The sequence below is a fragment of the Ambystoma mexicanum genome, chromosome 13, assembly GCF_040938575.1.
Source record: "Ambystoma mexicanum isolate Mex_15411 chromosome 13, UKY_AmexF1_1, whole genome shotgun sequence".
In the NCBI taxonomy this organism is placed as follows: Eukaryota; Metazoa; Chordata; class Amphibia; order Caudata; family Ambystomatidae; genus Ambystoma; species Ambystoma mexicanum.
Genome location: NC_090938.1, coordinates 251881248 through 251906645, shown reverse-complemented (window position 1 = coordinate 251906645; position 25398 = coordinate 251881248). Strand labels below are relative to the sequence as shown.

Sequence of the window (25398 nt, the reverse complement as noted above, 5' to 3'; positions counted from 1 at the left end):
CACACAAACAAAAACACCTTTTCTTCCATTACCCGATTCCCTGCCTATCAGCTGCTCGTTAGGTCACCAGCTCCTGCACAGACAGAAACCAGGAAGCAGAGATAGCTTCCTGGTTCCTGACATGCACGCAGCAGGGTCCGTTCTCTGGCTCATATTTCCCCAGAGAGCGAACTCTGCTGCTCAGGCTGCTCAGGCTGCATGGTGGCAGTTGTACATGCCCACTCAGTGATGCTGACTGGGCATTTACAGATTTTGGGTGGGCCTTGCCCCTCAGGCCCTACCCGCCTTGCCCCTCATTCCCTACCCTGTCTACGCCTCTGTGACAGGGCGGCGCATGTGAAGAATGCCCTCCCTACACGATCTGAAAGTATACTGTGGACCAATCCAGCATCTTGTTTAAAAGAACAGCTTTGGGTTTGTCAAGAAGGAAATTCGTGGATGCGTGTAACTTGCTGCGTTCAGGCCAGGAATATCTTCCAGGAAAACTGTAATTTGGTTATGAGAAGTATTTGGACGGGAGCCAACCCCCACCAGCGCGCTCACTTTATCTAAAGTTGAGATTTCGTATTGTTCTTGTAGCAAGCTTTGCTAGCTGTTGCACAGGGATGGGTGGCAACATGTGTCCAGTATGTGGCCTGGACACAGAAACAATGCTACATTTACTGTTATTCTGCAACGGCTACAAGGCTCTAAGGATGAAATCCTTGAAGCCGCTGTTTAATGGAGCAAACACCCGCAGCACCAATCAGCCGATGCCCTTTATTAATGCAGTTCACTCAGTCGCTAAATATGTTCATCAGGCCTGGCTCTTTAAACCTCTAAATCTTACTATCCCGGAGTATGAGTATGTTTTGATTAAGATACATCCATGAGTCCTAAAATGAACTGGTACTCGCACCTTGTTTTAGAGTTGTTATTGTCGAGATGTTGTTCGTATGAATTTTTTAAATGTTCAGCCTTTCTTCTTCTTAAGCACCTCTTACGTGTGTTTTTCAGCTATTTATCTTTTATGAATGTCATTATTGCTTCATTGTTGTATTTGTATTTTTGCTGAAATGCCTAAAAGTCGAATGAAGGCATTTGATGATGATGATGACAATGATGATGATGAAAATCAATTTTGAAAGACCCCTCGGAGACCGCTAAGAGGGGTCTTTCTAAATCAAACGGTCCTGCCCCTGTCAACACGAATGCGCGGAGGGACTGACAGGCACGGCCAGGTGAGGGTAGTCACAGGAGTGAGGTGTTATTTTGTGTGTGTGTGAGCATGTCTGTGTGTCTGTCTGTCAGTATGGGAAACAGAATGTTTGTGGTGGGAAAGGGATGGGGCAGGGGAGAGGTTAAAAGTGGGTTTGAGTGTGTGAGTGGTGGAAAGTGAGGGGGAATGTTTAGGACTGGGAAGGGGGCGTCGGTGATGAAAGCAGGATTGGGGGTTAACTCCAGCCAGCACGAGGGAGGGTAAGAGTGGGGAAGTTGGAGGGATTGGCGTCTACAATGGGTTAGGTGGGGGGGGTGCAGAGTGTGATATTTGGGCATTTTGGAAACCACACAAAATCGGCCGAAGTAAATTTGTTTTTATTTGGTGTTTGCTCTTCAAAATATGGAAATTTCACATAGAACCGCCTGCACCAGCCAGCGGGGTCGGACTTGGACAAGAAATAGACCCGGACACCCAAAGAAAAGTGGCTCACCCCTCACCTCAAAAAAGTGGCCCAACCCTCCCCTCAAAAAAGTGGCCCTCAAACTATCATCCGTGAATAGAGTCAATTCACGACTTTACAGAAAATGCTACTTATGCAGGGTTCATCTGTCTGTTGCATGTTATGTTTTGTGTAAACGCTTGAGAAAGTGATAGATTTCCTTTTGTTCTTTTTATAAAAACATCATCACATAGCTAAATACTTATTTTGCAGAACCAGACTCAAGTCATGTCTACTCATTGCCACCAGTAATGAAAACAAAGTTGCATTTAATAAGCAGTACAGCCAAATGATGACACCGGAAAGTACCTTGCCAGTTGTATTTATGCTCAAATATACATTACATTAGAACACAACTCATAAAATAACATAACCTTCCTTACAGTTCTGTGACAAGGTCCACAGCTGCAAGGTGCAGGAGTGGCATAAATCATCCACCCCCACTGCCGTTTTGGGACCTGCTGCAAGTCGATGCTTATACAGGGCTCCACAACCCCAGCAGGGAAGGAGGGTTAGGGTGACGATGGTTGGGTAGAAAGGGGGCAGTTGGGAAACCGGAATTGTGTTTAGGGAGAGGTTATTGATAGGTTGTAGATGTTAGGGTAAGGTTTTGACCACTGCAGCGCTTCCAGCAAGCTGTCACACTGCACTCATACAAACATACATCCCTGCTACTGACTCCACACACAAATACAATAAAACTATTGCAGTATACAAAGGCACAGCGGCATAATAAACACACATGAGGTAGTGCAGCACTTAGTTTAGGTTAGTTGTCACCCAGAGTGTCCCTTGTTGTCTCCTGCGATTTCTTTGTGTCATAGTAGCTGTTCAAATGCTGCAAGAGAGAGAGAGTGCTACAATTAGTGCACATATCAAACACTGCCGCATGTGGCTGCTGTTCACGTGCATGTACACATGCAGGAGAATGCAGGAGACTTTGCGAGGCCGCACATAGCTACTAAACATGCACACTAGGGGCTGTATGTGATTCTGATAAGTAGTAACGTGTTAGTTAGGGCATCCAGGTGTAAGCAGTTAGTAATCCCTTAGGGTTCAAGAACTGAACGGACATAGAGGCCGAACCCCATGTATGGCTCTACTTTCAAAGTGTTAATACCCCTGTGCCTTCAGGCCAGTATTAAAGACCTAATAGCGTGCCCTGCCCAAATCCATCTACCCCCCATTTAGCAGACAATGGCTTAATAGCTGGCTCACTGTGTTTTTTTTTTAGTTTTGTTGGGGTTTTGGCTATTAGGTGCCACTTTAGCTTTGAACCCAAACTATTGCATTCGAGTACAGATAGGGAGACTGGTAAATGAGGAGGGACACAAAGCTTATAGGTGTTGTTTGGTTATTTTCCCACCCATTGACTGCCCATGGCCATGCTAATCCCCATGGCCATATGCACCCAGTTCCTTCCCCTCCTGTCTAAAACACCTCTTCATGGGAATTCTTTGAGCTTGCTTTAATCAAGCCTTACCATCAAATGGTGCAGTGTTTTCTTAGAGCAGCCTTCAAGAGTTAAGGACTTCATTGGAGCTGTAAATCTACTAATGGTGTAATAAAACAGTTCTTAAACAGGTCTGTGTTAAGCCCCTATTTGTGTCCTTTACTGAAGTCCTGTTCAAAACAGGCATTGGGAAAGTCAACAGTTTTGGCTTATGTATGAGTATTAGGCATTTGCCAGGCACTGCTATTATATGCTCATGCCATGTCGCACCATTTTGCTGATACCATCACATATTAGGCACAGCAGTGAGTTTCAAGAGGTTTGTTACATAAATAACGAATGTCCCATGACCCTGTTTGGTCGGTTTTGCCAGCCCCTGCAGTTCTTAAGCCTCCAGGCCTGAGGGAAACTAAATTCGACAAAAGTTGCCTTATTTTTTTTCCAGTCACCCTGGCAACCTTAATCTGTATCTCTGTTAAAATGCAGAGCCGGGTAGCCATTCAGTAGCCATTATTTGCACATACACCCATTGTCCATAATATGAAAGCAGAAAAAAATGCCAGGCCACCCACTTCTAATGGGATATTAATCATACTAAAGCACACGTGAAAATAACAGAACTGCTATGGTCAATGGCACCAAAATTCTCATGTTTTCTCCACAGAAATGCACACATTTTGCCCATACCCGCAAAGCCAGTCACAAAAACACACAGTTTTCTGGCCTCCAAAATTGGTTGTTTATGAACTCAGTTTATTATCCATCCAATTACGTCTTTCTGATGGTGGATACAGCTCACTGCATGTGATGTAATTAAACTGTTTACACGTACACAGCGAATGAATGGTCAGACTAACAGGCTCTAATGGGACGTCACAATGTCAACAAACCGATACACACTGTGTGTACACTGAGCTGCCACTGGGATAAAGCCTAGGCCCTTTCATGGAGATTGTTACTAGGAGAGGAGCTGCAAACGGCCACCCGAGCGCCGCAGGGCATTATGGGCTCGACTCATTCTGCAACATGCTGTAAATAAAAGTGTGTTTCATATGAGTGAGCCGACCAGATATTACATTGTTTATTACCTCGCACTTTCCCAATGCATTTCCCAAAACGGTTCTTGTAACTGTACTCGTATTTAGCCGGTTCTAATTACGGTTGTAGTTATAAATGGTTTGTACTGGCTCCAGTTTTGGCATATGGGATTTTGAGCCTTGGGTTGTTTATATCCAGTAGAATGAACAATGCTGAGCGAGTAAACACAAATGCACATTGATCCCAGTATCTTAAGGCTTAAGTAATGCTTGCTTCTCGCCTGCCTCTATTCCAGACGTGCAGCATGAGCGTCCATAGTGCGACTGAAAATGGAAATGTTTGAAAGAGACTGTACGTTGGTACGCTTTTTTCCTCATTCACTTGAGGTAACCCAGACTCTGCAGCTCACACGTCACCCAGCCTCAGTATCGGCCCACCAGTCCTCCCCCAGCCCCAGCCACCAGCCCAGAAACTTAATGCACAGTGCACTTGGAGCCTGAAGGAAGAAGCAATTTTCAACTTGCACAAGCGCACGGCCCGGCTGGCCCGGGACTCATGTTAATTACAATTCACTGCGAGTGGGCCAGGCTGAGGCAGCCCCAGCCCGGCCCAGCCTGGCTGCTCCCAGTGTTTTGTAAAATAGCAACACTGCTGGCGCCTTCGGTGTTGCAGCAGTTGGCTCAGGGCTGCCTGCAGCAGGCACTCTGATTATGGTTGGATGCCGGGCCCGCCCCGGGCCTACTAGTCTGATGCAGGCAGAGGCATATTGCATTCGTCAAAGAAAGGTTACACTTCGGTGTTACCTTTTTCTGATGATCAATGCATCCGCGGCAGGCCACAAAGGAAATCAATGTAACTTACATTACTTAAAATAATGTAAGTTACATTACACCAAACCGGCCCAGGCATTGGCTTCAGGAACCAGCCCCCAGGGCCTCACCCGACTCAAATGAATCCAGCCCGGCCACGGGCCGAATGGCCGATGGCCCAATCCGACCCTGCCAGCCAGTAGTAGAAGGGTGCAGAGAAGGTCGTATTTTGAAGTTGTTACGTTTTTATGCTTTGCTATAGCTTTTAACCCCTCAGCTGTAGACTCCATGTTTGCTCAGTGCTAAAAGTAGTCATTAGTTAAAGTATGAAGAATGGGAAATAGATGTCCTCAGCAGTAGAGTGGCACGTGTTTTTGTGTGTGCCTTTAATGCTTTTTCATGCCTTGATACGCAATGTTATTATGTGGCTTCTTGATTGTTGTTATTCTGTACAATGGTTTGTTGACCGGACTACAGAGTTTCTGATCATTCTGCTATATGACTGTATCACTTGAAAGAGCACACAAGTCTATATATTCGTTTTGCCCCAATGCTACAGGAGGCAGTGATGTTTTACCATGGTGTATTTGGCTATACTGCTCTTTTGTGGGCCATAATAGGTCACATCATTTTTTGTGTAAACCCAGCAAACAAAAGACCAGGTTTGTGGCAGGCAGCCACGAGGCCACCCCTGCTGCAAAGTTAGTTGTTTGCTTCACCCCTCCCTCACCCTGTCAATTTGGGGGTACCCCAGCACCCACCCACACTGTGTGGGCACTCTGCCACACTACTACTGGCCCAAACCACTTACCTCAACCGGCTTCCCTGCAGGTATCATCCCCCCACTTAAGTTAGATGTGTGGGACACGGACTTCTGTACGTTGGCTTTTAGGGGGCACAGTCTAGACACCAAAATGGGTCTCATCATATCTCCATGCATCAGGAAATGTGGTTGAGCTTAATTGATTTGTACATTGAGATTGTGCCTGAGGTGGCGGTAACACTGTAGCCTAATGAAGTACAACGGGACTTCAGAATGGGGATGGAGAGCACTCTCATAATTAGACAGTGACACCCCTGTTATTACCAATGGTAAATGGAATTCTGCTTGGCAGTATTATCGCTCCTTATAGCGCCAAACTGGTAATGATGTAATTAAGACATTCAGTACTAAGTGTTTTATATTTTAGCAATCATTGTAATATTCTAATTGCTTCCAGCATGCATCCTCCATTGTATCACCTGGTTCAGATTTTCACTGTGGAAGCACCAAATCCAATAACATCACAGCTTATAAAACTTGGCAGCTTATTGCAGATCTTAAACCTTGTATATCCCCCATCGCTCACATATTCTTTGGTTATGTGGGAAGTGATTACACACAACTCGGGTGACCCAGCACATTAATTCAGCTCACTTATGGGGCTATGCAGAGCTTAATTTGTAAAAGAATAAGTGCCAGGGCTTAAATATTTTCTATCATACCCATCACACATCAGGACGGGTGACTTGCCGCTCACTGTTGCCATGACACACGGCTGCTCCCTTCAGTGTCAACGTCTATGGGATTAAACCTGCAACACCCCCGTGCTCATTGCAGTGATGGATCTACTGACTATGGCAGATATGTGATTTACAAATTCCAATCAACAGAACATAAAATAACATACTTGTTATGTCTTGATACGAGACAAATGTTTAAGAGAGTCTTTAAACACAATCATTGTTAACATTTTGTTCTCATTTTATAGATGTTTCTTAGGTGACTGACAGTTAAAATAACAAAGTTGCCAAAACACCAAATATTAATTGAATTGAGTCTGAGACAATAGGTTCTGGGGCTCAGCAATAAGTGCCAGAGCTGAGCCCTGGCAACCCCTCCACTCCCACAAACTAAGCACTGGGGCTAAGGGTTCTCCCCATGTTGGGATATGTTTAATTGAACACATACATGCCTCCGGAGTGTGAACAAAGTCAATGATCAACGTCATTCACAAGCAGGTACACTATCTTTGACCCAGTATATTTTAGGCTTACACATTCACACTAATGTCGGGCTATGGCACTGGGGCCACTCAAGTAGGATCTTACTTTGCTGCTTCCCTTAATCCCAATCCATGCGTTCTTCTTTCTTCCACTGTCAGGTCTGATTTAATGGCATAGATTGTATATGGCGAGGCAATCCCGGTAATTACACTTACTGGCTAGATTTCTACCCGTAAGCACATTCAACCCAGTCAGACACCAATCTACATTTAACTACTTGTTCACTTTTCGAACTGATATGGCAACCAACCACACTCCTTCTGAGTATTCCCAACTAGCAGTTCCAATCCTGCCCTCTAGGGTACAACCTGATTGACCTACAATCTGCATCCCAGCCCCACATCACTCATTTTCTGCATGTCCTCTCTTTCAAGTCAGGTCAACCCCTGCAGAGTCCTGAGTAAAACACACCCCATCCAACCTCACTGCCTTTTCACAACCTGTCTCCAACTCTCTGCTTCCTACACCTACTTCCTCCCACTCTCTCTCAAGAGTACCCCCTATCTTCCCTCATGGAGCACGGTCTAGAAATCCAAGCATGAGCACAACACCTGCACACAATTAAAAAGGTCCTACCATTCCTCTCCTTCATGCACAAACCAATGGCCATCATCTCCCTCATCATGTCCAGGATAGATTACTCCAACAGCCTATACCTTGGAATGTCGGATCTACTGAAGAAACACCAATGTATACAGAACACAGCAGCCAGACTCCTCATAAAACTCTCACAAATGAACCACATCACTCCAGCGCGAAAGAGGCTACATTGGCTGCCAGTCAAAAAACAAATCACATTCCAAACAATGTGCATAACACACATAGTACAAGGAGCAGAATTCTTACAAAAGAAAATCATCATTTACCAGCCGACCAGAATGCTCAGATCCAGCAACGACATCTGTTTGGAACCTAAACAGTACACAAGGAAAAAACTTGGAGGATCAGCATTCTCTTGCCTAGCCACTAAAATGTGGAACTCGCTCCCAAGAGAAATACAAAACATGAAGGACCATCTAAAATTCAGAAAACTCCTAAAAACCGGACGAAAACAAATGAGCAACACCCACAACCTTCGGAAAGAACACACAAATGGCAAAACGGGTAACTAGACCAAACCACAACAAAGTGCAGGGAGGTGGAGAGATGTCCGAGTGGAAGGGAGACCCGGGTGCACCCATCCTCAAAGAGGGCCCTACCGGAGGCTAGGCAGAGAGATGCGAGCGTCCAAGGTTGAACCACAGACAGAGGGCATTAGAGTTGAAGGGAAAGAGTGGTGACCAAACAGATATACCACAGGGCCCAGGGAGCTCAAGGGCACAGAGAAGAGCACCCATCAAGAGGTGCAGCGAGGAGATGGTGGCTGCACATAAGGATATGCCAGTGGACAAAGCCGTTTAGAAATCCGTTTGTCTGAACTTGGGGGGGTGGAGGAGGTATCACCACTAAACAGCACTGCTGTCAACCCACAAATCTGCACAGAATACAGGAGGGAGACCCCCTAGCACACCACAATGCACAACACTGGCAGGGACAGGTGCCATAGATGGGGCCTGTGGGGGTCCCCCCCCACATTTAAAATAGACATAATTGTTGTTTTACATTCAAGGTTTTTGACCTAACTGTAAAAACTTTGATGTTTTAACATAGATCATGTGTTTGTTGTGTTTCTGACTGACTAGTACTAAGGGTATACATATATAAGCGCCCTTTGGGAATTACTAGAATAAAAGATGGAAGATGATATGCGAACATTAACATTTAGTGTGCCTACAAGGCTCTGGAGTAAAATTGAGGTTTGGTTTGAACAAGCAAGTAAGACATGCAGTCTGTGTTCCACATGGCTTCCTACTTTCAGTTTCAGAATTGGATACATTTTACAAAACAACCACTCAGACGAATAGAGTGTGGCAAAGCTGGATTTCTGGAGAGACTGGGAAGTGTTGCTAAGCCCCTTGGGGCTTATATATGCAGGAGAGTGATGCAGGGGTTTTGAGCTGGGGGCTGTGAGAAGGTGCAAGGTTCTGGAGTAGCCAGGAATGCTACGATTAGCATTTAATTGATTTTCACTACTTTATAAAGTGACTGGTTCACCACTCATGTTTCCATCAACTGAAAACATGGCCCAAATGCTTATAGAAGCTCGTTAGAGAGAGAGAGAGAGATGGTTGGGGAGTATCCCATTTGAACTTCTGGGGTGCTTAAGGGTGACCCCCAGCATAGAAGACTTGACAGTTACATGAAAGAGTAATGAAATTAAATGTCTAATGTGTTATTCCCCAGTATGCTACTGATCCTCCAAATTACATCTGGAGGTGGCTGTGTCTCAAGTTTCATTTAATAACAAGACCACTTAATAAAGTAAACGTGTGTCTCGTTCATCCCCCTTAATCTTTCCTCGAGGCCAGCCCACCAGCATTCCCTTTAGTATATACATGCTGCTGCCCCTAATCATATGCAAAGTTCCTTCCTTACAATTCCATACTATGGCTGGTACATTTCTTCCATGACCTTAACGATACATTTGTACAAGGCAGAATGTATCCCTTATTGTCAGATAAAATGTTGTAATTATGGGTTCCCGTTAGGGAAACACACTGATATAACATCCCGAGCTTATACAATCCCACACTGCCATTCTGGGCAATGAAATAGACAGTGTGTTTGTCAAATCTCAAAATGTATTTAAATAAATTACGCAAATTCAAGTAAAGTGGTCTCAAGCTTTATCCTTGAAATCACTACAATATTATAGATACCAAAAAGAAATAGTCTGCCAAGTGAATTTACCTGCCTACATGAATCTTGCTATTGGTTCACAAACAAGCATTCACTTCTCTTTCATATTCTATATATACGATATTCTAAAAGACTCTAGGCTTTCTGAATAGTCATTCAATACTTTCTTCTATCTCAGCAACACAGTTGACTTTAATGATAGCACTTCAACATGTGGCAAGTGTTTTTAAACCCTTTGATTTTCTCCAGTATCACAATTATGGTTTGGAGAAAGTTATTTAGAAAAATAACATTCAAAAGCACATGTACATTCAGTTTGGCTCCTGTCACGATGCCCGCTCCCGGGAGCCGGCTCAGGCCCTGCGTCCCCGAAAACGGACATCAAGTCCCCGGGGAAGGTCCCAGCAACCCCTTATAGGGGCCCTTTGGACAGCGTCCTGGCGCCTATGGCGCCAGGCTCATAGAAAATGTCAGTCCTGGCGCCATAGGCGCCAGGCTCATTATGAAAGTGTTTGGGTGCACTTACCTGATGCAGACCATGCTGCAGAACCCCGGCCTCCTTGAGGCCTGAAAGGAACTACTTTACCTGTGGGACTCATTTACCACCCGGGCGTGGTTGGGGAAGGATACATACCTGATTGAAGGAAGGACACATTCTAGGAACTTCTTCCAAGGCTATTTAAACCACACCCGATCAGCCACACGTGCTTCGCGTTGTTCTGCATCTAGCAGCTGGACGCTCACCGTGTCTGCTCCTGCATCTTGACTTCTGCCACACCTGCCAGCATCCTGAATCACCTGCAAAGGAAGGGAACAAGAGAACAGAAGAAGGAAAAGGCCTCACCTGCTAAATCTGCATCCCAGAGACATTTCGCCGACAATCCTGAAAAGGAAGACATTTATTTTTAAAAGCACATCGCATCGATCGCTGCAGCGCCGCATTCTACTCACCTTTACAGGGCGCCTCCATGTTCAGCAGCGACCATCCGGATTCGCAGTCGCGCCCCCGCGCCTAGGGAGAAAAAGACAAGAACAAAGGTGAGAGAAAGAAGGGAAAAGGGAAGCTAAAACTCCATGTCAAGACTTACCTGTTGGGTCATTCCCTTTTCATTTCGGGTCCGCGCCGCATCCAGGCATTTTCGGACCCCGGCCCCTAAGGGGAAAAAGACATCAGCGTTAATGAGTGAATGAAAAGACATTACCAAAACACTCATTAAAGACTTACCTGATTTCCACAAGGATTTCACCGCTCACCTCGGGTCGGTGCCTGTTCCCCGGCATTCCGTACCCCGTCCCCTATGGGGAAAAAGACACTAGCATTAGAACATTAATGCATGGACACAAGGGGAGCCACTTATAGAAAAAACTTACCTGGAAGCCAAGCAAGTTTGGATCTCACCCATCCGAAAATCCAGTGACGTAACTGGATACCAACGCGCCCCTGCATCAGAAGCAGGTTGGAGAGCTTGTCCTTCCTAACCCTAAGGTGAGACGCTACGGGGAAGCACAGAAGGGTTTTGAGGAGGGTGAGAGGGGTAAGTGGGAGGCCGATTGCATTACCCCGCAGACAGTTAACCCCCTATTCTCACCTACAGAAGGATACTTCTGCGAGTCAGACAAGCCAGACCTGGGGCCCGGTCTAGTCCGTCTTCCGAACCCTGCGCATCACCTTAGACGAGGTCACAGCAGCGCGAACCAGGCCAGCGCCCCCGTGGGAGTCAGGTGAGCGTTACAGCTCCCCTTTACAAGAGTGACACAGTGAAATTATGGGCTATTTGCAGGTCAGTTAGATATAGACAATGGCTCCCGTAGGTATGAATTTGAGAAATTGTACTTTCAAGGATTCTTGCATCTGCTCTGAACACCTGTGTGTGCAGTCTTCTCAGAATATGGATGTACAGCTTCCTCTGAACAAGTGTGGGTCATATCTAATAAACATGTGGGTGTTGCTTTCAATCTATTTATGTGTGTGCAACTTTGAATACAGCTGTGTGTGTAGCTTTAAATACACATGTGTGCACTTCTTTCAATCTATTCCTATTGAGTTTTCCATCAGCGCAACAAGTTTGGGCTGGAGATATATTATTCCCCAGTTAAATGTACATTGTTAAACATATTTCGCTGTCACATTATGCATGGGTCTGGTCATGCATTAAAAGATAAGGGGCTGGAAGGGATTAACAGTTTGCGCTATTGTTACTGAATTTAACTAATTCTCTATAACCATTCATGTTGTGCAAATTAATAATGTATGGATAGGCCTCCCCCGGTTGCAATCATGCATCATATCTCCCCAGACATCGCTACACTATGATCCAAATTATTCTATATTGGCTTAAGCCACAGATACTATTTTTAATTGTGCTTAATTTTACAAAACAGTCTGCATTTGTGCTGCACTAAAATTGCATTGAGTTTTAAATATTGCTTCTCACTACAATCTGCTTAGTAGTTAAGGAAATGGCCTGTCACCTTATTTTCAATGCAAAATTGGAAACACGGGGCATTATATTTTATACCAGACCTGTGGTTCTCTTATGGAATTGCATTCCCCTAGACTCCCAGCCCTTTATTAACTCAGAGTCTTTACCTTAGACAGCCTATAGGAACATTTTGGAGTTTTTTGGGTGTCTGGGGTTGTCTAACTTTTTAAATGTGGATTCTTGTTTTTTTGGAGAATCATCAGGGTCTCCCTCAATATGGAACTAATGCCTTAGCAAAGGCAGCTGGTTGTCTGGAAACCAATTTTCAATATGTGCACATGCTTCTTTTTCCAGCCAGCCTGCCTTCAAACTAGTCTACAAGGGTCTCAGTTTTCTTCAGCCATCTAGTTGTTTCTAAGATCCTTCCAGCTTGATTGCCTCATATTCGAACATAATCATACTATGACCAAGCAAAAATATATTGTTTAACTGTGCCCAAATCTTATGACAGATGTGTTGTTTCTACCAGTCTTACTACACTGAAAGCAGCGGCAAGATCACTCCTACAGAAAAAATGGCAATTTCAATTTTGGTGTCTTCCTTTGGATGTGAACATGGTGGGATAAATAATACTAATGTCATCAGATTATCTCAATTGATGCGTGTGATCTGTGATAAAATGAGGAGTTTTTCCCATTTATCGGCCAATCATTACATGCACATTTTTATCTGGCATGGTAGATATACCGTTTAGCTAAACAATGCAATTCATTTTGTGTAGATGGGATGTTGCCTCACACACAGAGTTACAATTTTTCTAATGATTTAATATTTGGGTTTTAACAGATAATATGTATTTTCCTATGCGGTTTGGAAGGAAAGCAATGTTGGCTTCATCCTATAGAGGGCACCATCAATACATCTCCTGCATACTCCTTTTTCATGAAATCAATACGTGTCAAGGCAGGATGTCTTTGGTTTCTCATGGAGATTAGACAACTGCTGCATGAATTCAACAAATTTACTTTTGATGAGCCTATTCCAGATGGTGACAGGTCTCTTTGACTTCCAAAGCCGAAGTTCTTTAGCCGCCATCTGGCAGTGTCTTTATTTCAATAACCTTCAGAACTAGTCTAAACTTGACAACCAATGCCCTTGTGTGGTCTCTTCATGTTTTTGTATTCTGCATTCCAGAGCAGGAGCTTCAGAAAGGGGCATTTCCTGATAGTTTCAAATTGCCCCTTAACTACATCCAATAACCTGTTCAATCAAGTCTTTTGGCTTACATGAATCACAGGCTTATTCAAAATCACATAAACATATGGTTAATTACATGGGTGCTTCACATAAGACTGCAGTAGGCCTTGAACATTTTAAAGATATACATAGCAAAGATAGTAATTGATTACAAATTAGATTATTTGTCATAGTTCTTCAACAAACATTCTCAGCCTGCTTAATTATTTATAGGAAGTAAATGCACTCCAAGGATTTGGGCCTTGTCTTTTCCACATGTTAACATTAATTCAGACAATTGTTGAATAAATGTGTGCAGTTGTGTCTCTAAAATATAGAATCAAGCCTTGGAAATGATTGCACTCCAAAACTCACTTTCATACTATTAAAATGTTCTTGGGGGCGTGCATATTTATCTGCATTTTGTGTTTACTGGGGCACCCTTTTCATCATGGCTGTGAGCAAAATGCAGAAAACAATGCAAAGCAAACTCTTTAGGGCAATGCCTCTCTTGCTCTCTATGGAAGCAACCACAATGCTCTTATTTTATTCCATGGAAATAAAATCTGTTATATAATTGCAGCCACTTCGGTGTGTGTCCTCGGTAGAACATAGCTCCCTCTGAGGTCCCAAGGTAGCCAATAATATAGATGCGGTGATAGAATAGTGAATTAGATTTCCCTCAGAGATTAACAAGGAGCAAAATGTTTTATACCGACTATTTCAGTCAGTATACGTTTGATAGGAAAATTATCATATGAGATGCATGTAAGACAGAACATTTAATATAGACAAACACAATGAGATATGAGATCAATAAAAGAGAAATAATATAGTTTGCTTGTGGTGCTCCTGCTTTTATTTGGTACTCTATGGCCCTCATTACAAGTTTGCTGGTATCCTTAAAACTGCTGGTAATATCATGTACCCGCACTTTTACAGGACCGGCATAGTATGTGCATCGCAGAACACATTTGACACAATCACTGGCAGCAGTAACACCACTCGTGAAATTACCGGCGCCGGTAACACAGGCAATGCAAATACCGGCAATACCGGAAACATGTACCAGTAATACTGGCAGAACGGTATTACTGGCACATTAGGAGCATGGACTTGTCAGTAATAAAGGCAGATGTTTGCCGGTATTACCGACAACTCCATGCCAGAGATAGCACCACCTCAGAGTAGTAAATGGACCCAGATGAAGGAGACAATGTCACAGGTGTGTCCAATCTACAGAGGTGCACCCAATGCATACAGGACCAGTACTAAAGGTCCTCACACACCCCAACTGCTACTCATTGTCACTGTCAAGGACTTGGAGGTGCTTCATGATGATGTGTAGCTGATGGTGCAGGAGCAGTAGCGACAGGAGCCAGGGACAGAAGGAGCCGTAGGAGGATGGGGATAAAGTGGATGCAGGTGGCATGACAGTGGAATGCTGTGATCTGTTGCACAAGGGCCACACCCTGAGCCCTCACAGACAGCCAGATACACACTGTATACGCATAGACATGGAGACCATACAGGACCCCGTAACACTAATCAAGGATGACGTTTGGAGCAGGATCAACATCAGGACAGCCATACCACTGCTGTTGAAGCTGTTGTCAGTCCTGCACTTCCAGGGCACTGGCATGTTCCAGCACTTGAAATACAGGAGGAAATAAACAGCAGCACAAAAGGTTTGCTTGAAGGATCACTTTGAGCGGGGAAGCAGGGGGTCAGAACTAAGGAGGTGGGATGTTAGGTTGCGATTAATAACTTTATCCCAGGTTGGGTAGTGCATAAAGCAGTAAGGGGCATGAAATAATCAGGTTAATGTACTGAAAGTGAGGAAGCAAATGTATGGTAATTAATGTTTTCTTAATTTGTCATCCAGCTCTGGGTTCTCGTAGCAATGTCTCAGATAGGGTCCCCGGACCTGTTTTCGGGGGTATAGATAGTTTTGGACACATCAGCCAATGAATTTGATGAGGAAGCCAGCTGTTCGCATGATTCCAAGAACAAATCCAGGTGAGAGGAAAGGACTGGGCAGAAAAAATGCTGAGCTAAGAACAAGGGCCACTTCCTCATCAGAGCACGGTGCAAGCACAAGTTCACGCTGTTCCAGACACCCCCCGCTCACGGAAATACCGCCGGCAAGTGTCCAGGCTCCTAAGAGGGCACCAAGCACCAGGCAAGGTAAGGGGCAATTGATGGTGCCTGTGATAGAGCAGCCGGAGCAGGTTTGGGGTTTCGGGTTACACTGACCCCAAGGAAACGGGCGGCTCGGAAAATCAGGGTGACACAGCCTTTGATCTGCCCAAACATCAGAGGTGCAGCCGGCCCACATGAGAGGGCAGTTGCCAACTTTTGCTTTATGGGTGGGTGAGCACATCCTAACTGCCCCAGTTAATGATTTATTGAGTTCATTACCGGCGGTGATGGCAGGGATGAGCGCTAAATTGAACGAAACACTGGGGGAAATGTTGAAATTATTGCAGGGACCCATTGCTCCATCTGCAGGGACACCTAGTAATGGGTTAAGGGAAGCATGGGGAGCCACACCACAGCTAACTACTGGGGGCATTGTGGCGGGGGGCACACAACCAGGACCCCAGGATCTACAGAGCCAGGCATTATTTGGGGGTACTGCCTTACAAATCCTGGCGGAAAAAAGCAATGTCTCACCAGGGTCTGAGGTTGCAGGACAATTGCAGGTAGGTACGGGGGGTAGAACGGCATGTATCACGACACCAGTGTTTGCGGCGGTGGTCCCAGCACCCACAACGACCACACCCACACAGGTGACAGCTCAGCAACCAGGGGTGACAGTCAGCATGGCCAAAACGGTCACAGCAGTCAATCTGGCCACAACCGTCACATCCACAACCGTCACACCGGCAATTGGGGCAAGGAGAGCCTGCCATTCAGTGGGTTGCACACGCACCCTTAATAACTTCCACTCTTGGGGTTGCTTGGCACGTGCCTAAGGATTTTAAAGAAATAATGTGGGCAAGGGAGCAATGTGGCATACTGTACATTCTGGAGACAGAAAACGCAGGACCTGATTTTAAGATTAGCAGGGAAGAGGCCAGAAAAAGGCAGAAGAGGGTAAGACCAGAGGAGAACATACAGAATTGGGAGTTGGCATTTGATCTGTTGGCAGCGGTCTGGTTGGAGAAATTCCCAAACGATGGTCATGCCTTGATGACATATAAAAAGGGAATAACGACTGAGCATAGAAAATATGGGACCACGGGCTGGATAGACTACGATAGGGCCTTTAGAAGAAGGATGGCCCGGGAACCAGAGATGAGGTGGGATCACAACAATGTGGATGACTGGATGGAGTTTATGGGAGGTAAGGAAAGGACCTGCATACCCAATGATGTGGGGATCAAGGGAGCAGGGTGGCCATGGGCGAATAAGTGGGAGGTGAAGGAGTGGCAGCCATTTCAACCACCCCCTCCAAAGCAGGGAGGGGGGGAACAGACCAACAAGGGATCCATGGAAGGAAAACAGAGACAGGAGGGGAAGGACCAAACAAACAGAGGATTCAGGGATGGGAAAGAATGTAGGTCATTCGGAACGGGTTGGAGTGCATGGAACGTTTGAAAGAGCATTGAAAAGAACGGCTCTTAGTGCTTGATTCGGCCGTAATACATGGAACAGCTCGGAGTGCATGGAACGGATGGAGTACATGGAACCATTGGAGTGGGGTCGATCTCAAACACCTACGGTAAACCACCATATCACATCTCCACGCTTACTCTCTTTTTAACACCACCAATCAACTAGAACACAGCGATACTATGACACCATTCGGTATAGCTGTTCTCATACCATCATTTGTCTCATACTCCCCATCACTCTAACTAAACACTGCTGGTACACACCCTCCAGCCTAGGTGTTCTCCTCAGGCCTAACGCAGCCAGAATCGGTCTGGATAACAACCTGCCAGAACTGACACAGGCTCATTATCTCTCAACCACCACACCTACCTTTAAGAAGCAGCTATCACACGAATGCCACACCAGCTGCACACATATCCGGTGCTCACATGCACCTTATGACTCTCTCTATTTCCTGTACTGACTTGAACTTCGGTTCTTGAGAGCGTTCAACCTACCAGCGCCTTGAGACCATACCAATGGTACATAATTGTTTTTTTTGTTTATTAGATATACGTATAGCACATGGCTTTGTATAACTTTTGATTTACAGACATCTTTAAAACAACATTATCAATAATTATTACAAAACATTCAGGATAAGCATTTAAAAATCTCAACGATCTGAATATAAAATCTAACAATAAAATAGATCAAGTTGATATCATCACCTTGTAAGAATTCATGCCACAGTTGCGGAAAATCCAACATATTAACAGCATTGTTATATGATTTAAAACATTGCAAACGCAAGTAATTCAAACTTTCACATGCAATTAAAAGATGAAACAATGTTTCTTCCAATAGATGGCCACCTAATCTACAGTATTTGTGATTATATTCAATATTATTCAACCAGCTCTTGGGGGACAGAGCCACAGATCTATTACATTTCAGGAGAAGATACACCCGAAATGTCCGTGGGCTCGGATATGCTAACAAATATTTCGGGGTAGTTTTATTAACTCTTCTATATTGGCAGTAATCTGTAGATGTCAACAAATCAAGATGGTTCATGTTTTGGTGAAAAGCAGATACAGCAAGTTTCTTTTTGAGCCACAGTTTGATGTTTACGGCTACTCATGGATTGTCATCTTCATATAGCCACTGCTTATAGAAACCTTTCAAGATACCAATGATTCCGATTGGATTAGAGGCATGGTACATAAGGCGCTATATAAATGAAAAGTAACATAACATAACATAACTTCGTGAGCCAGCTCCATGGCATTTCACAGCCTGCCTTCTCCATAGTGATGGTGCAGGTACTGGAGGCCCTCCTGCACCATGTGGTCAAGCACTTCACCCTCCCAACCACTCAGGCACAGCTAAATGCCACCAAGGCCTGCTTCTATGTGATTGCCGGCATGCCCAATGTGTTGGTAGCATTGGACTGCACACATGTAGAGCTTGTGCCTCAGAGGAGGTCTGCAGAAACCGGAAGCAGTACCATTCCCTCAATGTCCAAGGGACCTGTGATGCTGATCTGACCATCACGCCCTGCTGTACCCAGTTTCCAATGACTCAATGGTCCTGCAAAACAGCACCCTGCCAGCTTACATGGCACGTCACGGGGGACAAAGGACCTGGATGTTTGATGAGAACATGTACATTTACACCTACATTGCAGCATGGGTCACATGCAAAGGGGGGTTCGGGATCCCACAAATGCAAGTCTAGACCAACCAGTGCATGCCTCAATTGACAGGCCACAAAACACAGGAGTAGCATATTGCTGGTGATGTAGCAGTCATTCACCAGACCATTACAAATGCAAAATGACATCCACATGCAATGCACTACAGGTACCAGAATGCAACACTGCCATCACTCCAAAGCAAGTGAATCAGTAGATTGTGGCACATAGGGCCATGAGATGTATGTCCTAGTGAGAGATGGGGCATGCATCCACAGACTTACAGTTGAGATTACCCTGTCACATGCAACAGCACTATCGAGCATCATTACTCACACATGTAAATGTCAAAGTAAATGGGACTCGTACCACACACTGTTGCCACTTACGTAGTCTCTTGGCACTCTGCCGTGTCTTCAATAGAAGTAGTGTTGGGGTGGATTGTTAGTGGGATTGATAGGGAGAAGAGCAAGATGACTTTGCTGTGTGGTTGGGAGATTCAGTGTCACTCATGTGGTGTTAATGCATGATTGTGTATGATTTGTTCTCATTGCAGGCGTCATGAAGTGCGTGCAGTCCATGGTGCAGTAGATGCATGGTTGTGTTCTGTTCAGACTATTAGGGTCGTATGCCGACTGGTAAATCCTCACTATAGTCAGTTAGTGGCAATACATTTGCAACCCCCAGCTATCCATCCAAGTGTGACACACTTCCCACCCCTGAACAAACCATCTATGTGTGATACATTGCCTGCCCCCAACAATCCATCTCAGAGAGAGTAGAACCCACGCGGTACAGATGAAACACAGTGCCTGTCTCAGGGGGCAGCAGGGAGCATATGGCTCAGCTATACGTTTAGACCAGATGCGTGATGTGGTTAGCTGACACAGACAGGCCAAGTGAAAGACATGACAAATGTACACATTTCTTTCACATGCAAAAAAAGGCTAACCTTGTGTCCGTACCCCTTGCAGGTGACTTTGGATGCCCGTTGTTTGCGTGTCTGATGACCTCTCTGAGGGATCCCCAGGGGCAGGAGGTAATGGCATGCAACATGTGAGGACCAGGGCGACCATCGAGCAGACCTCCGGGCTCTTGAAGGCATGTTTCAGATGCCTACACCGGTCTGGGTGTGCACTCATATACAGGCCAGAGAAGCTGGGACAGATAGTCCTGGCCTGAGAAATATTGCATAATATCTGTGTCAGGCGCAAGATACCCCTAACCCTAGATCTGGACATTCCCCGCCAGAGGATGATGATGATGCAGCACCAGCCGGGCCCAGGCACGTGCACATTGAGGCCAGGGATGGGCGCATGGCCCACCAAGAACTCATTGCTAACTTTTTCTGAGTACCTCCTTCACCTGCATATGATGTGAATACACAATAGATACTTTCACCAAAATAAGGAATGTCCACTCATTGCTTCAAGTGAAAACTAGTATGTATTGAAAACATAATTCTAACTATAACGCCCTGTGCCCTCCTCCCCCTCGGGTGGTCACAGTTGAGGGTGGGTCAGACCTGTGGACCCCCAAGTGCTCCAGGGTGAACAGCAGGGTGTGGGTGAGTGACTCAGCCATTGCTGCTACCCCCTCATTCCCTTTCCGGATGAGGGGTGAGCATTACAACGGCAGCAGTGGTGCGTCCAAAGGCCTGTGCGCTCCTGCGGCTGCTGGCTTGCATGCACTCTTGTATGAGCCGGGATTCACTCAGGTGCTGTTGTACCATGTCAGCAATTGCCCCATGCCAGTTCTTGTTGGGGCACGGTTGCGCACATCCATGTTCTGGATGTTGGGCATGGGTGGATGAGGGGGGGCTGTGCAGGGTTTCCAGGCTGAATGATGGGGTCGGGTAGCGGAGGTGGTCTTCCTCCTCAGATGTGCTGTACTGGCCACATTACTGTGGTGGCTGGTGTACCCATGGTGGTGTGGAGGGCGCAGGAGGGACGGGGGGCACTTACCACAGGTGTGGGTCTTTCGGCATCTGGTGGTGGAACAGCTGGCAGTGGAGCAGGTGCAGGAGGAGGTGGAGCTGGCACAGCTGGCAGTGGCACAGGTGCAGGAGGAAGTGGAACTGGCACAGTTGGTAGTGGTGCACGAGGAGGCGGTGCTTGTGCAGGTGGACGTGGAACTGGAGCAGGAGGTGATGGTGGTGCGGCCTTGCAAGGTCTGGGCTCATGTGCAGAGACTGACGACATTACAGCCGCATCGTCATCAGATGATGTGCCTGTTGTAGTGAAATGAAAAGGCTGTTAGTGTTGTTGGGTATTTTTGTGGAGATTTGGGGCCTGACGGTATTTTCTTACCGCCGAAAAATAATTTAGCAACAATCACTCCTTGTATTCAGATTGGGCCATGTACAACAATAATACAGTGGACATGCATTATTTCAGCACACAGACATGCGTGGTTGGTATGCGTGGTTGGTATGCGTGGTTGGTGGTATTTTGGTGAGCATAATTCCCTTGTTTTATTTGTGGCCCCAATATCCAGAACCCCTTATTTTTGTTTAGATTTTTCGTGTAATCACTAGAGAGACCTCAGGCTTGCATTTCAGGAACACCAGATTTTCATTTTTAGTGTGCCACCATGGGCAATTTCTCTCTGTCTTATCTACGGCAGCGAGATATCATGTGGTATTTTCACTATCTTATATACGGTAGTGAACTATGTCCCGGGCCTCCCTTTTTGCCGACTCATAGACCTCCGGCAGACAACAACACACACAGTTAGTTATAATTGCTCATACCCAATTACATTGTGCACACGGCTGCAGCCAAATCTTATGTTTAGCTACCTTGAAAACGACAATTGTACTGTCTAAACATCTCCCCACATCATCAGCACTGTATTGGTAAATATAAAACACACCACCCGTCTGCTTTCAAATATTTTTATGTATTATAAAAGTTGCATTTAAACACGATCTCACTCTTTACAGAAATAAATGAAATAGCACAGTAACAGCATTATCTGTGATACACTGAAAAGAGAGTGGCGGAGACAAGAATTCAATTTGCAACATTAAACACGTGAGTAAAGCACAGGAATCTCCTTTCCTACACTGACTGAATATTCTCGTACACACTCAGCCCCCACACCTCAGCGAGATAATTACCAGGCTTATTCAGCATGTAACTTCTTTGGCTGTTCGCCTTCTGGAGGGGTTCACAGGACAAGCATCTGCCGTCACTCGAACTGGGACTTGTTGACTGGAAAAGCCAGTCTCTGCAACCAAGTGGAATCTGCTTTAGGAATCAGGCCTCCCCAGCTGTCAACCCCGTCCTTCTTCGAGCTGTGTCAAGATGTCTCTCTCTAGCTCCTTCCTCGAGATTAAACAAAAAAAAAACTCTGGTTCCCTCCTACCAAAGGATCCTAACCAATACAATTCTATCATGCCCTAACCACCCTCCACACAATGGCTTGGTTTATACAGTTGCAACTGTAACAAGCTGATTTCCTGCTTATTCGTAGTCTTTGCTTCCTGCAGTTACTGTGGACAGAGCACAGGAAGGCAAAGAAGAAAAAGAAAAAAAAAACTTGAATGTGTGTTTAAAACTGATTTTTAGAGTCTGCCTCTTTTTGCAGTGAAGACACATTCTTTTATTAATGAGTTATAATTATTAGTCTTGTTAGTGATATTAGTTTGTTAATTACCAAATGTGTCTCTTGCAACATAGGCATTTCAGGTGAGAAATGGTGTGCATTTTGAAGGTACAGAAGTGTGCTTTTAACTGTGAAAAATTTATTTGCATTTTATATGTATAAATCGTATTTGACTGAATAACCTGCCCTTACTTATATGTCCATGTTACACTGGCAACACATAGCTTGAAACAACTGCATCATACCAATGCATCAAACCCATGCAGTGGCGCTGCACTTCAAAAAAAACAATATGCTATACATTGATCCTGTGGAGTGGTGCTGTACTCTGTGCTGTAACACGCCAAATATCATTACATACCCTCCTTTTTTTTTTTTAATTTGGCTACGATCCAAGCCAATTCCAAAAGAAAAAACCTGCTCCTTTTCAGAGGATTTGGCCCTTGTCCAAGCCACAATCGAAAGAAATCTACCCTCCCCCTTTCTTCTTTTCACAATGTAGCAATCCAACAAAATGAATATTCATGTGCATCAATGAAAAAGTTGCAATCAACACAATATTCATCTGAGTTCGTCAGTTTACAAAATATTCTACATTTGCCTTCCCAATGGAAGTGTCATTAGTGCAAAGTTTCAATTTTATAAGTCAATTGAAAACAATAAAATAAAACAACTAACTAAAACAAATAATTAACATAACAGATTAAAATAAATAATTAAAATAATAAATACGTGGAACTCCATATGCCAGGACACTTGTCTGCCTCTGATATGTCCAGACCAGCGATGTCACATCATTTGGTTCATTCGAGTACTCTTTCATCTTGGCAATCTTGGATCCATAGGAGTCCTCTTTTTTGGCATTTTGGTTATCTTGTCTTCACCTCAACCTGGAGGCAGGCATCTTTTGGTCTTCATCCAGGGGACTCCAGGACTCCATCGTCTCCCGTGACCTCCGGTATAAATAGTTAATGTTCTAAACCAAAATAGAAAAGAAACAGATTAAGTATATAGCACAATACTAACCACCCTTTTGCCAAAAATAAAACATTTTTTTTTCTAAATTAAACACAGGTTAAAAAGAAAATAAGCATACATGAAACAATATTTTAAATTCAATGCATTTTCATTCTGCACACCGACCATGAGCTTCCATTATATATTTTTTTTTACTTTTTATGTTATTTATTTATTAACATATATTATAGTGTTTATGTGCCATTATAATAATCAACGTTTTAACTTCTCTGTCACTGCCTCCTGATGTACCCAATTATTTTATCTTTTTGTGTTCAATGGACTTTCTGTTGTATTGTGTGCATCAGTGGGCAGTAGCCCCAGGGCTTTCTGTTTCTACATGCTCAAGCCGCCTGATCTCGTGTCTGGGATGGCATGGCTTGATCTGATTTACGTGGACAAACTGCTCTATCGCTGTTTCACCTTCATTTTTCAAAATTTTATGAACCACAGGAGAGACCTTATCTATAATTCGAAATGGCCCCGCCAGGCTGCTAGAAATTTAGAATTTTTCTGTTTACTTTTTCCAAAATGAAACTTGTACACCTGATCCCCAACACTGTATTCTCTCACTGATGTTCTTTTATCATAGTATGTTTTAGCACTGTCAACAGCCCTTTCCAGATTTCTCTGCAGAAAAGCAAATGCATTTTGCAAATGCTTCCTCAGTTCATCAATGTACTCATGAACTGTGGATGCACTCACAAGTGTCTGCTCATGTGTTCTGTATAGTAGGTGTTGTGGTAACACCATTTTCCTACCCGTCAAGACCTCATGGGGGCTAACACCTGTTGCTTTGGCAGGAGTTGATCTGATTGCCATCAAAACCAACGGTAAACTTAAATCCCAGCTGGAACCTGCTTCTGCCACGAATTTCTTTAAAATATCCACAACAGACCTATTGTTCCGTTCAACTCCACCTGAAGAGGCTGCCCGATATGCGATATGTAGTTTCCTTTTCACACCCGTATTTGCCATACCTTACTCATTACGGTACTCGTGAAATGACTTCCTCTATCTGACTCAATTCTTTGTGGCAACCCAAACCTTGAGAGCACATGGTTCACCAGCAATGTGGCTGCTGTTTGCGCACTACAATCTGGTGCAGGAATACATTCAATCCACTTCGACATCAAACATATCACACTTAAAATGTAACGGTGTCCCCTGCTCGACCTTTTTAAAGGGCCTACATAGTCTATTTGCAAATCTGACCATGGGAGAGTTAGGCCTCTTTTCATCAATGGTGCTCTATGCATTGGTGAAGCAGGTTTAAATTGGGCGCATACTAGACATCCCCTAGTATATAATTCCACATCTTGGGACATATGTGGCCAGTAAGCATAATCTCTCAGTATTTCCACTGTTTTTTGTGAACCTCTGTGGCCTGCATCATGTGCATGTTGTAGCATTAGCCCTCTGAATGAAAGGGGTACCACCCACTGTATCTGTCCTGTTATGGACTCTCTAATCATGAGTCCATCTTGTAATCTAATTCGTTTTTTATTCTTTAATAGTACCCTCAACTCTTCTTTTCCCATACAATCATTTTCTGTTAAAGGGTTTTGTTCAGGATCTATCAAATGATTATAATAGATTCCCAAAATTCGATCATTCTTTTGTGCCTCAATCAAATCTTGGTCTGGCGTGTCATGGCCCCATTGCACCACTGGTTGATCTACCTCCTTTGGTGCTTTAGAACGTGTTACTGCATCAATCTGTATTTCACCCAGTAAATCATCAATAGGTAGCAATTCTCCCATCACAGCCCCAATTTTAGCCAGGTGGTCTGCCTTATCATTTCCCTCCTTATCCTCTCCTGGTGTTTTTAAATGCCCACGAATTTTTCTCCAGTATATTGTTAGATCATTCTCTGACACCAATTTGTCTATGGCTTGTATCATTTTTCCATGTTTAAGTGGCTTTTTGTTGTATGTAATCATTCCTCTTGCTTTCCAGCCAGGTACATATTCCACAAAACTATTCGGTGCATAGTCAGAATCAGTCACCAGGACAATTTCACTGAACTTTC

At 44.5% G+C, this 25398-nt stretch overlaps 1 protein-coding gene across 1 annotated transcript; it reads right to left on the bottom strand.

The window, feature by feature from the left end:
- Positions 1–2022: 2022 nt before the first annotated feature.
- On the bottom strand, positions 2023–22126 carry LOC138520125 (uncharacterized). Its single transcript, XM_069632622.1, has 3 exons — positions 21862–22126; positions 20705–20970; positions 2023–2538 (listed from the first exon to the last, which is right to left on the bottom strand). The coding sequence occupies exons 1-3, from the start codon at positions 21875–21877 to the stop codon at positions 2470–2472; spliced, it is 351 nt and encodes a 116-aa protein (XP_069488723.1). The 5' UTR covers positions 21878–22126; the 3' UTR covers positions 2023–2469.
- Positions 22127–25398: the final 3272 nt, after the last annotated feature.